Source organism: Dermacentor silvarum, chromosome 1, assembly GCF_013339745.2.
Source record: "Dermacentor silvarum isolate Dsil-2018 chromosome 1, BIME_Dsil_1.4, whole genome shotgun sequence".
Taxonomy (NCBI): domain Eukaryota; kingdom Metazoa; phylum Arthropoda; class Arachnida; order Ixodida; family Ixodidae; genus Dermacentor; species Dermacentor silvarum.
Genome location: NC_051154.1, coordinates 177,009,317 through 177,022,714, shown reverse-complemented (window position 1 = coordinate 177,022,714; position 13,398 = coordinate 177,009,317). Strand labels below are relative to the sequence as shown.

The 13,398-nt window shown below is 45.8% G+C and overlaps 1 protein-coding gene across 4 annotated transcripts in view; it reads left to right on the top strand.

Moving 5' to 3' along the window:
- LOC119436447 (GTPase-activating Rap/Ran-GAP domain-like protein 3) overlaps nt 1–13,038 on the top strand; it is a 444,125-nt gene extending 431,087 nt beyond the window's left edge. For all 4 annotated transcript variants that reach the window (XM_037703297.2, XM_037703295.2, XM_049657852.1 and 1 more), the window contains 3 exons: nt 3,014–3,134; nt 4,000–4,181; nt 5,947–13,038. In XM_037703297.2, the coding sequence (XP_037559225.1) occupies nt 3,014–3,134; nt 4,000–4,181; nt 5,947–6,159 (516 nt within the window). In that variant the 3' untranslated portion in view covers nt 6,160–13,038. The remainder of the gene's footprint in view (nt 1–3,013; nt 3,135–3,999; nt 4,182–5,946) is intronic.
- The last annotated feature ends 360 nt before the right edge of the window (nt 13,039–13,398 follow it).

Sequence of the window (13,398 nt, the reverse complement as noted above, 5' to 3'; positions counted from 1 at the left end):
TCGCATGACTGTATACGAACCGTTCGCCCCCGCTGCCAGCGTTCATCATAATGCCAGCGTTGTGATAGCGACTGCTCGTGGTCATCGAGCGAGATATTTACAGGTTTACTTGGTCCGTACATTGCACGATGTTTGTTATTTTAATTAGTGAGTAAATGTTACTACAATTCATATAGACGATATAACCAACGTACAGACTCGTGTGAGGGTCGCACTTTATTGCCGCAATTTTGACGAGCCTTACAAGGGACCGCACCATTTTATCTAGTTTTTCCAACTACCAGTATGAAATCCGCCGTAAAACTCCGCGATCGCCTCCTCTCGCCCTCTATAGTCGTGTATAACTTTAGAAGGCAGCGGCTTTTGCCCCTCAAAGGCGAGTGCACACGAGCATCCACCAATGGGCGTGCACTCTAGACTGACGTCATGAGCCGGACGGCCGGTGAACCCGCTGATGGAAGACATGGCAGCCCGCGCTTCCAGCTGGGCCGAGTCGCGTCAGCGGGACTATTTCTTTAGTCGCGGTGGAAATTGTCTGCTGCGCTTCAGTGGTCAGGGCGGGGCGCCTCTCCTATCTTCTTAAGTTATAACTGACTTTTTTTATACAGTTGCGACGCGCGAAAATACGCTGCGCGAGAAAATTCGCAGTGGAGTGCGATTGCTTCTCGCTTGGATTTAAAAAAATATATATTAGCTTTCATGTTGGGGGTGCGGCTCTTACACGGATTTATGTGGGAAGAATCTTTTTCGTGTAATTGTCTTATGCTTCGCTATCATTAATACTGCTTCGCCTTTCCGGCAAAACTGCAGCCTCTTTTTTTTTCTGAGTCCTAGTAGTAACTCTGCTTCGCATGACTGTTATTGATTCTGATGTTGAGTGAATCCGGCTTGGCCTCACTTCGGTTGCTAAGTTAATTATATACATTTATGGCCTCTGCATGCACGTTGCGCTGTTTGCATCCCCAATAAATGTTGTAAATTATTATAAGTTTTTTTATGAGTCGCTAGCATTACCTACTGGAAAGGGAAGCAATGCTGAGACACATATCATTCACGTGCATTTCACACACCGTTGATAAAAGACTCTGCCGAAGGGGCCACTGAAGTCTGCAGGTCTTTTTCAGTGTCAAAAAAGTGTGCAAAGGAATTTGTAGCGAGTTGAACATACAACATATTGATTCTCTAGAAATGACCTATCCTTATCATTAGAAATAATTGTTAGTTAGCTACCTGTTTCTCTTTCAAAATATCATAAATTTTGTCCTGTGTACATATTGAAATATAATGTGTCTGTGCATGGTGTTCACACTGGAAATTAAAATAACAAAGTGAAAAATACGGATGAGGGAGCCGCCGTTGGTGCTTCTAATGCTCTTGTTTTCTTATTGCCAGGATTTTCAGAAATAACGCGAAATTATTAATAAAAAGCGTGCACCTCCGCGTCAACAATAATGCAGTTAGCTTTTAGCCACAATAACATTTGAAGGGAAGATGTAGAGGCAACTCAAAAGAAACCATACACGATTTGGGTAACAGGACTCTGGTAATGACATTTTAGGAGTGGGAGGGGGGTGTATCGTTGGCGCCTGAGTAAGACGACACACACAGTGGATGGGCATCAGAAAAACCGCTTGTCGCTTTATTAGGTGCTCTTTTATAGCGTCGTGCGAGAGGGTGCCGCATGCGCCGAAGTGGTTAGGGGAAAGAAGGACGCGCTCGCTATCAGCTCGCCTGCTTCCGTGATCGCCAAGTATGATACAGGGGGGAGGGGCTCTGCCCCCCCCCCCCCCCCCGGAAAAATCCGGAGGAGGCTCGAGCCCCCCCTCAGTCGGCGCCTATCGTGGCACCGACGGTTTGACCATGTGACTCCTTCTTTAGCCGCCCATGAGGCAACGTCCAAGTGATGCTAACGCAAGAGTGAATCTAGATAAGCCAATGAAACTGGAGGCGTGCGGAGGGTTGAATTTTATGTCTTGATACCTTTAGCTCATTCATCTGAGGGCGTGAGGGTGTCGCCAGTGCTCGCGGAGATACCGAACTTTGCCAAACTCGGGCCTTCCAGCATAGCACCACAGGGCTGGTATTCAGGACAAAGCTTCTACGCTAAAATTGTTCGTAGGAGCAAACACTAGCGAATCCATTAAGTACTAAGCAATCGTTATCGTTAGGAGCACTTAAGGAAGAGATTTTTTCATTTATTATTTACTCTTAAACCATGTGTAACTAATCTGCATTGCTATATTTTGTTGCTGCTTTTTTCTTCGTTTTTTTTTTTTACTTTTGCATTAATCGCTATGTTTATATTTTACGGTGTATATTACTCATGTAGATTTGCTATGATTCCTTTGTTACAAATAATTGCGTAAAGTGTTTTGTTGCTGTTTTTGTATTTATCTCCACTTAATTTCTAACAGGCGTTCCCCTTTCAGCCGTATGCTATGGGACCTCCTCCTGAATGAGTACCCCAATGCTTGTATTTGATTACGAATAAATAAAAATCTCTCTCGCAGTGAAGGCGGCCAGCCCATGACAAATATGATTTACGAACGAAATGCTTTGTGAATTCGGCCCCGGATTCTTTGCAAGGAAGAAGCATTGATCTAGTAGATTCAAGCAGAAATCTCCAGCACCATCCACAGGAGAGGCCAGAAAGCTGATTAAGGTGTATTCGGTTTAAGTCCGACGGTGACTGTATACATAGGTACAGCATGTCGTTACTCATTCGCTCTTTTCGAGGGTGGCACCCTGCCGGCTAATCGGTGCAACAGATACAAGTAGTCTGTTACTTTGGAAAAGCACTGCCGCACTCCTAATTTTCATTATGATCACTGTTAGTAGTCTGTCTAGCTTTGACGCTGCATCTGGATATATCGTGAACACGTATTCTAATTCTTAGATTGATTGATTTCATGCAAATTTCCTGTGAGCTTGCGCCTACGACTGGCGGAAACTTGATTCCCAGTGGGTAGTTATATTTTGCTAACCTACGCTGTCATCAAATTGTTATTTCCAGAGTGACATCTTTTTCGTGAGCACCGCACCGGAATTTTTTCAAGTTCGGAAAGAGCGCATTAAGGAAGACCGCATGGAACGTGATTCCAGCGTGTCACCTCCATCATCGCCGCACTGTGAGTGTACGTATCGCTTTCCTCATGTTCTTATCGTTTTACTTAGGTAGCACTATTAACTACTCAGGGATAGCTTTGTAATATGTGCTTACATACAGATAAACCTGGAGGGAAGAAAGCGGTTAACGCTTTTGCGGAAGCTTTCGTTGTTCTAGTCTTCATTCCTCGAGCATACCGATGATTGTATTCGCAATCATTGAATCTTGCACATTATGTAGTTATTTCTATATTCTGGTGAGATGCTCAAATTAAGGGTGTTCGGTACATGTAGATTTCTGGACAGAAGTCCGGCTTCCAAATACTAGGTGTGATCACTTGTTCAGGGCTATGTCTCAGCCATGAGCAAGAGTTAACTGTCACAATGAAGGAAAGACCAACGAGCTAAGATGTTGCCAAATATCATATCTGCATATGTTCCCCTGAGCTCCTGCCCTACGCATTTTTTGCGACGAGATGCAGTCCCGAAGGTGGACTAAATATATAACACTCTTGGAAGAGGGGTTCAAAATTGAGACACATTCACAGAGGACAGACATAGCTTCTAACAGGTATATTTCACTAACTAGCCTAACACGAAATACTCGTATAAGACTGTGAGCATGCTCAATAGAAGTGTAGCGTGAAGATTGCTGTCCTCCTCGTGAAATGGCGTGGGATGAAAGCACAACATAACAGACTTTGGCCTACTCTAAGAAATGTGTCTAGTCACGAACGTAGTCGCCCCCCAAAGGCTTTGCAAAATAATGCAAGAAAAGAAAACGAAGACCAATGCATGCATTAACCTCACGTGGCGTAGCTTAGCATTGGACAGCTCAGGACCAGCTACCCAGTGCACTTTGTGTTGACCTGCGTGCTGTTAATTTTTTTACAGCGACGGGTAGCACGGGCTCCAACGACGGTGCAAAGCCGCTGCGAGTGTACCGCATATCTTTCAGTTGCCTGACTGGCAATTCACCCTGCGAGAGGCGGGTACCGACACCGTCTTTGCCGTCACCACAGCCCCTGCTTGCCACGCCGTCCTTTGGGTCGTCTTACCTGTCGCCCGACTTCCAGGTCAGTCTACGGACGATATGGATTCTCTTCTGTCGTCGTAATGGGGAGGCCGTGTTTACGGGGGTTTGAGCCATTGCTTAAGGGGAAATGAGCCATTCATAAGCAACTGACGACGTGTCCTAACGTGCTGACCACCGCCGCCGCGAACTCGCTCGAGAAAGGGCTCGTCGTCGACATGCCGATTCTAGCGTGGGGGCTTCCGAAGCCCAGGCGAAACGTCATCGAAGAGCCGAAGAGCCCGAGTTGAGGGAGCGCGATGTTGAGGCCAAACGTCAGCAAAGAGCCGCTGACCCCGAGTTGCGGGAGCGCGATGTTGAGGCCAAACATCAGCGTCGTCTTGCCCTCTAGGAACCCGACAACGGTGGTGCACGCCTCGGGAACGCTAGCTCCAACTTCCCTGGTGCGACGGCCAGATTCCAACGCGAGTTTCTCAACCGGAACGTTCATGATAGGCATGTTCGGTTGGGTCATGCCCAACGACGATACGCCCATTCTCATCGTGGGGGCAATACTCACTACAGCAGACCCTACATAGTCACAGCTTCGCTGGCTTCGATCCTCATAGTAGTGGAGGGGTTCTGAATTTTTTTTTCTTTCTTTTTTTTAATTTTGGCATCCACTAGTCAATGCTAGGGGAGCCAACGCTCTTTATCCACAACGCACCGTATCAATTCTGAGTTTCTCCTATTTGTCGCATTTCCTCATGAATTGATACAAATGAACATGTTCTTTTAGAAATAATTCGATTATTAGCTGCTCCTGGTTTTTATAAAGTTCATAAGTCGAGTCCACACTTGGCTATGTATCCTACTTATAGTGCACCATGTTTTCTGTCAGCAAAAAATTTAACTGAAGAAAGAAAAGAAGACAGGAAAGACACCTTCTATATTTCGTTAGAGTATTTACTGCTGAAAAACGTGGCGCATTACGCGGTAAACCAAGGTGCCTGTCTTACAGCTTTAAATACATATCCCAACTCCACATTTGTTAAATTTTCTACCACAGCCACTAATTACCAGTGAGTTACCCACCACCCAAACAGCACGCAGAGTCGTCAACGTTCGAGCGTTTGAAGGAGACGACGGAGATCCATGCCAATCCATCTACGTCATGCTCCGTTACTGTGACATGAAATCATCAAATTCTATTAGGTAAAAAATATAACAAGTAGCTTTAGGACCAGATTCAAGATTTAATTGATTTATTATGTTAAAGTGTTAATTCACCATCGTCATCGTCATCATCATTAGCCTATTTAATGTCCACTGAAGGACTAAGACCTCTCCCATCGATCTCCAATTACCCCTGTCTTGCGCCAGTTGACCCCACATTATGCCTGCAAATTTTCGAATTTCATCTCACCACTTTGTTCTCTACCGTACCCGACTGCGCGTCCGTTCCCTTGGTACCCACTCTGTAACGCTAATAAGAATAATTGTCAGACAATTAAGCCGGTGTTTGTAACCAGACTACGTTCGCTCGGAATTACCTACAGCCAGAAAAAATACTTAGAAAAGAAAGAAGATACCATCACTGAGCCTTCGTAGCAACTTAAAAAGTGTACTATCCTTTTAGAAATAACGTAAAAAAATGAAGACAAGTCTACTACTTTTGCTTTACCGCAGCAGCAAATTAACTGCTCAGTAATTTGGAACGATAGCGCACAGTAGTAAACTGTCTGAAACGCTACGCCACTGGGCCACACGTGCTAGTCCCCTGCGGCTTACAGATGACAGCCGAATTTCTGCGCCCTGTGTCGTTGCAGGAAGGATCGCGACTGCGGCCGGACGTGCGTCCGAGCCGGAGCGCGACCGCGTCGCCCGTACCCCAAATGCCGCTCCTGCTGCCCGGATACCGATCGGTGTCGCCCAGGCGCCCGGGACTCCACAAGGACCACACGCACTCCGCGAGCTCGGACTCGGGCCTGGGCAAGAGCGTCAGCTCTAGCCCTCCCCCCAGTCCGCACAACCACGACTAGCGCCATGCCTCCATGGGCTGCGCCACTCATCCCTGCGTTCGAGACTCCTTGCTCGCCGGGGCCCGGGCGACAGACACGTCGGCCAAGCCGCCTCTTCGTCCTTTGTTCTTCCTTTCGACGAGACACTCGATGTTTTCCGTTGACCTTACGCGCTTAACAAGGCGCGTGCTGATTTGTACTCGACGCGAAGCGCCGAGAGGGGCCCACTTAGACTGCTCCCCGACACGTCTCGTTTGCGCCTGCTCATCCGCGTGAGAGAATATGTGCTCGAAGGCATTAGAAAAAGCTTGCTAGCATATTTTTGGCTACGTTTCACTTCGCTGATATATTGTGTAAGATCATGTTTTCATTTTCGTTGTGTGCCCTGAAGTTGTCTTCAATGTGCGACACATTCGCACCGTCTAAAAAATAACATATAGAGCTTTTTGTTTCTTTTTTCTTCAACATCTGTCAAACTGTAAGCAAACACTGTAGATGTTCGGCCACATATTTTCATCGCTCAAACAAAAGTCATAGTGGTGCCGTCCTTTCCTACGTTCGCCCTCTTGATATGTGTCATGGTATTTCACATCCGTACGCTCGCATATGAATCACTGTCTGTGCTTTCAACTTTCGGTGACGTTCTGCGTACGTCACACTGTGGCCTCTCAATACGTGAATGACTGCCTATTTTTATTTTGCCTTAAGCATCTCGCGGCAGCTTCTCGAATAGCTGGTTCACTACCAGCCGCACTGGTTTGGGGAGCAGTTCACGTGAGTTCTCTTGGCGCTTCACTGGCGGGACGTCCGTGAGAGGCGTTCGGAAAAGCAGCGCTTCGAACCACTTTTTTGTTCGAAACTGTTTGTGTTTGTCTCGTGCTTATACCCCACGTAAGCACGTATACTCAGTGCAAACGGTGTAGTACGCCTCCTCCGAGATTAGCTGCAGAATTACCCCTTCACACATTTCCTGGTTCCATACGAGACGCTTAAGATGGCCTTCGAAAACTTGACCGTGGGAGACTGATGTTTTGGAAACCTAAAATGTTTCAAAGGGGAAAAAGAATGAAGTAAGTTTGGGTTTAAATCGATGGCCATATTTTGTGACAAACCTATAGGCACACATGGTTGCGTCATGTTTAATAAGAACTTGTCAAAAAATGTCAAAAAATAATGATGAAATGTCCTTTAATATTGCGAATTCCTTAGACTACGTCTGCTACCTGAAAAAATATGCGTTACTCTTATGGACATCCAAGTTGTACGGATGGAACTGACGTCAACGTCTGTTCTCGCTTCTTATGCTAGCCCGTAACTTCTGTGCCACTAAAGATGCGTAACTTGTGCTGCTTTGCTCGCTGCAAATCCGCAGAATGGATTTGTATGAGCAACAAAGAGTAGGCGAGCAAGTTGAGTTTAATGTTCAACTCAGGCGATAGTTCGTTTTCCACTGCAAGCAGCACTTTAGCGTCATGGTGTTTGTTTTTTTTCGGTGCCGTTTAGCAAGTGATGCAGAAGCTGTGATGGGTGTCGTATCCCCCCGCCTCCTCCCTACCTTATTTGTTAAATATGTACCAGCGTTCACAAAATCCTTCCTTGCTTGTGATCCGCCGTTGTTGTGTGACGTGCGCTTGCACCGTTACTTTCATGCGTGCCGGCGCTGTCGCTGTTTTCCGCGCCGATATTGCTGCTATCTCTACCACCTTTGTTGCTCGATGTTAGAAGAACTGACGGGGATGTTGTTGGATTTCTGCTAGTTTGACTGATTTGTCATTGTGCCACTTCATAACACGCTTTTTTTGTAATGCGCTGGCAGGCAGTTTAAGTGTATCATTTCTTTCAAGAAGCTCACTTTCATCTAAACACTGTGTTTTTTCGCAGTTTTATTGTGGGAGCGGTACTCTATAACCGCTTAAACAGAGATGCCGCGGGAGTGTATACACTGCCTTGTATGTCTTGTATAAGGTTGAACGGATCTGCTTAGATTTTACATTTATTCTTAAGATCCAGACATGAAAGTGTGCTTTCCGTTTCTTTGCACTTTTTTTCATTTTTTTGTTTTCGTACTGCCTGTCATTTTCTCTCGTCAGGAGTAAGGGGAGCAAATTATCGCTATGCGCCAGCAAAGAAGCAAACAAATGTGTGAAGAACAGTCGACATCACGGTGGATTCTGGGCTTGTTCTTGTGCGACACCCAAGTCTTGCTCATCCTCAAAACGCTGAGGTGTCCGTGCAGGCTAGCTTCAGTCTAGGGCTGCCCAGTAAAGAGGCGGCGCCGCAGTACTCGGGAACCAAGCAGACGCCGAAATGCGAGGACAAGGCGCCAAATATATCGGGCTTCGTTTCGTTCTCGCGTTGGGGCCCCGTGCTGTCGAGGGGCAACACAAGCGGCCGGCCGGGCAATAGCGGCACGCAACATGTCATTCTTGTCGTCTACGCTACACGCCTCTGTGCGGCGAAACCAAAGACAAAGAAAAGAACAAGTACACAACACCTGCTCATACCCGTCATGTGAGTTCATCCAGTGTATAAGCCTTACCTTTTCCATAACATACATCATAACCCATCAGCAATTAGCCCAAGACGCTAAAGAAACCTCTCCGGGTGTGTGATGTGTGACACGACTGCCTTTCCTTCTGGCTTCACGCCACTCGCTGTATCGACCAACAGTTTGACACGTTATTTCGTTCACGCTCTAAGAAACTGTAAAGCTGTATATACACCGAGGACGTTATGGCTGTAGATTAGAAGATTAAGCTGTCCTTGTTGTTTCCAGAGGATCACAAAACGCGCCAGCAATCGTTCACGAGTGGCCGGGCGTTTAATTGTTGAAGCTTAAACTTCGCGTGACACGCTTCTGCTTGTAAACGCAAACAAATAAATGAATTAAAAAAAGAAAGTTACATCTCGTAACAGCTCTGCCAACCGATTAGAGGTACATGATTACGACCTCATTCGCGGGCATTGGAGAGGCCCGACGTTATAGTTTTGACGCTTAATGACGGGTCTTGTTTGTCTTTCGTTGTCTGTGTGACATATACGAATGTTTGAGCCACGGTTACAAGCGCCGGTGTTTATGTGAGCTCTATAATCGTAGCTCTAACTGCGATTTCAAAACTCGAAAAAGCGCATACTTATAGAGCTAACGCATCTATATGTACCGTTTCGATCTTCAATCTCGTGAGTTTGGTCCTAAATAGGGAACGCTCGCAAGCGTTGCAGTGCGTGCGCAAGACTCACTTTAACCTACGAGCACCCACGATGGCATCTTCAAGCGCAAAATCTTGCCAAGACATCTTTTCCTCTCGTTTATAGCTTCCCGCCGTATACTGGTTAAAATTTATGCACCCAGGGAGTTAAATCCCTACCGTTTCAGCCATTGCACACATCGCAAATTTTTCAAACTGCTGTCCCTGTTCTCATTTGACGTCGCTATTTTCCTGTGAGTGTATTCCACACCAAAAGCCTGTTCATGCTCAAGTGTGTAAACTGCGACATTCGTGTAAGATCAGGTAGCTTAGAACATTTCTTACGTGCAGCTGTGTAAAACTGCGCGTCTACTGTAGCGCCCCCCAAGAAAGAGACCCGCGACCCGAGATCCTCGAGCGTTAAGTACTCGCACGCTGAAAGACCATTGGAACAACTGATGGCGCCGTGTGGGTGTCCTCCGCCACCCTTTGTTCTGATCTCGCGCTTGACAGAGAAAGAGAAGAAAAGGTTAGACTGATTACAGACGCATCCATTGGGTCGCACAGCTGGCCCAACAAAGGGACATCGGAATCATTCTACAGGTGCTGTAGGAGGGAGAAGGCAAAACAAATTCGCGCAAAGAGCGCCCGAGCTTAGCGATGCTCCCACGCAATGCGGAGGGCGAGTACTGGGCTCGACAAAACTTGTGGACTTAAGGATGAGTGTACAGTTTGTACAACGTTTTAATATATTTGTAAAACATTGCACACGTTTTTTGTACAGCGAGGACAAACCATCGCCACGGTAGCTTTCGGCTCTTTAGTGATGTAGAGCTCGCGGGCGCGCACAGTCGGCGACGCGAAGCTACTTGCCGCGACGGGGCAGCACTCTGACCGCGGGATGCCGCGCTGGCACCCCTCCTTTTTTTTGTTTCCGTTTCTTTCCCCGTGGGTAACGCGGAGAAAAAAAAAACATTGTGCGTACAAATGAGTGCTTATTTATTTTTGTATGCGTGATGCATGTAAATACACTCTCGATACCACAAATGGGCGCATATTGTGTTTTAGTTTGGACTCTGGTCAAATTTGGGAAATGGGAGGGGGAAAAAATGAGGAGAAGATTTTTAAAGAGTACGATTGACAGCGAAGGTGGTGGGCGAATATTTTGGCGCAGTAAAAGAAAAAAAGTATTTCTTAGTTGTTGTTGTTGTTATTTTCTTTTCTCCCAACTCCTTGTTCTTGTTGTTTCGAGTGTTCACGTTTCTGTTGCTGTCTCGAATGTGCGGTACAAGCCTTGAGAGTACAATTTTTTCGAGTGATTAACTCCATCACCACCGCCCCGCAACACGTCGTTGTTGGTTCCAAGCAGCCTCTTCTCCGTGTAGCCATTAAATATAACGCGTACACAGGGTGTCTCTCTTTTTTTTTTTTTTTTTGGTTGCACGAAAATATTAATAAGCTTGTGCTTTCTATTCGCACATTTATCCACGGCACACACTTTATGATTTGTGTGACCATTCCCTGATAAAGTTACGAGACGTAGTAAGACGTCTTAGTGAACTTGTTTGAAAAGCTGCAGTGCAACCAAAATGAAGATCTGTATGTATATATATATAGCAGATGTATGTATATCGTATACTCGCCACATTAAGAGAGCGTCTATTAGCGCGCTTATCTTGTCTTTCCTCTCCCATGAACGTGCGTCCGCGGATCATCTCCAAAACCAAAAAGCATTATTTTGCTGTCATGAATGAAAAACGTTTTGTGCTGTATTATAAAGACCTATGTGTAATATCAGCAATATAAGTGGATTTTCGCGGAACTCTCTGCGTTGTCTCGGGCACTAGTTCGTGACTGAGTGATCGTTCATCAATGCACTTTGGTGTTTAACTGACTTGTTTTTAGTTTTGCGTGTTCGTGTTTCATGTTCTTCTCTTCAGTCGCTGTCAACGTCTAAGAACAGCAACAAAAAATGGCACTGTTTCAAGGAAAGGAGATCTAGGCCAACTCAAACATGAGAACTCGAGAAAAGAGAACTGTGCCGTGTGAAGCCATATACACAGTCTCTGATTACATTTTTTTTAATGGTCGAGTTTTCTTATAAGTGACACGGATCGAGCCGCCCTTACATTTTGGCATGCATGTTAAGCAGTCATGGAGGCACACTCGGCTATTGAATCAAACATCTGTACCACTGTGGTGCGGGCAGCTTGCGAGACGTTAGAGCCCTTTTGTGGTTTGTTTTTATGGTTCACACCACTCAGCCTTCAAGCAAGAACGCATTCGTGCATGTGCGCTCCGCTTTGATACTCGTCGACTGGCGAAGTGAAATGCTGAGAAGCGTCCTGCGGCATAGTTCCGCTTATAATTTTGAGTTAAACGCTTAAGTACGAACTGAATGCAGTGCGACTTGGAGGTCAAACGACTAATCTGTGAACTGAGTAAGGCATAAAAGCGCTCAGCTAAAACGTCCTATGAACGTCCGCCGGAACATGTTGGGACGCTCATAGCGAGTTCCGTTGTGAACCTGGAATAAGAAACAACCGCTGCTGGCGCGCTCAAAAAAAGAAAGAGAGAGAGAGAGAGAGAGAAACCGTTGGTCGCGCTGCGTCTAGCATGCGTCTAGCCCAGAAACAGTTCGCCAGAGCACGTCTCCGTATTCATCTTGGTCACAGATTCAGTCGCTTAGGCAACAGATAAAGCCACGCGTGCTGACACCTTAGGACGAATTTTGTCGCCACACAACGTGACATAGCTTCGTGGTACAGGCTCGCCAACGTCAGTGATCAGTCGCCTTGGTAATATTCGGATTTCAATAACCCCATGGTCCTCATTTTTATTGCTGGACTACGACTCTAAGAGAACGAGGAAAAATTAGAAAAATCATCATTAGGCGAGCAAAGAACTGTTCGGTACACATTTGCAAATGAAGTGACTGGCACACAGTGTTACAATAAGTACACAGGCGTTTCAGACTAAAATTGACATGGAAGTAATTCTATCTGGCTTCGCAAATGCTGCAACCTTATTTGTTAATCCTGTGCGGCACCGCAACGCTTGCGCATGCGCGTTCTCCCTACATGCAAAAAGTAATGGTTGTTGGCGGGTGTGTAAGCAAAAAAGAAAAGAAAAGCTGTTCTTAGAACGACGTTATAATCTATTTCCTCTAAATAAGTATTGCAACAGTTAATCGCCACTTAATTCAAGTGACGATTATCAAGTAAAAATCTAAAACCTGTAGAAAACGAAAGTGCATTGACTTAGTTTCTACATTATCTACATCGCACTAAGTGTTGGAATCTTGACGGCAAGGGTAAAACTTGCTCAATATGAAACTTCTGCTTCTATTAAAGGAATCTTATTGTTGCAGTTCAATTCATTTTCCTTTGGGCATTGTTCAAATGACCGGAATGCTATCGGGAAAAAAACTTTTCAGGCACGTAGGAGTTGACGAAGGCAAGAATTGGCCTAGGGTAGTGGCCGAAATATGGGAGTGGCTGCTTCTCGCGGTTTTGCTTCAGATATGACGTTGACCATGTTCCCACTATATCGTTCCGAGCATTTGTGCATTATCAAAAATCTGCACCTCCCAAGCTTTGTCACCCTTATCTGGTATATGTACATACGTATCAGTGTTTTCATGATCTTTATGTTCATGTTGATTTGTTAGTGTTTCAAGAATAAATTAATAAAAGCTATGTTTTGCACAATACCTACTGCAGTTTCGCTCGCTCTCATTTGCCAGCCAGCTTTCAGCCACACCCTAACAGTAGGCGTGTCCTTATCAACACGTGTTTCTGTTTAAGCTGTGCGGCAATGCTATAGAAGCACTGCAGCTCGGCCTCGCACTATACTCTCATGGGCAGTGCAATATTGCTGTTATATTTCATTGACGGAGAACTCGGATAGGTGGGCGATAAAGTTGAGTGAGCCCTTCCTTTTGGTCTTCGACATAAGGACTTTCGGAATGGACTTTCGGAATGGACTTTTAGAAGCCGGCAAGCGCGGAAGAAGGTAAGTATCGCTGCTAACGCTCTCGAGAAGGTGCTCACGCTCACTCAAAACAGTCTAG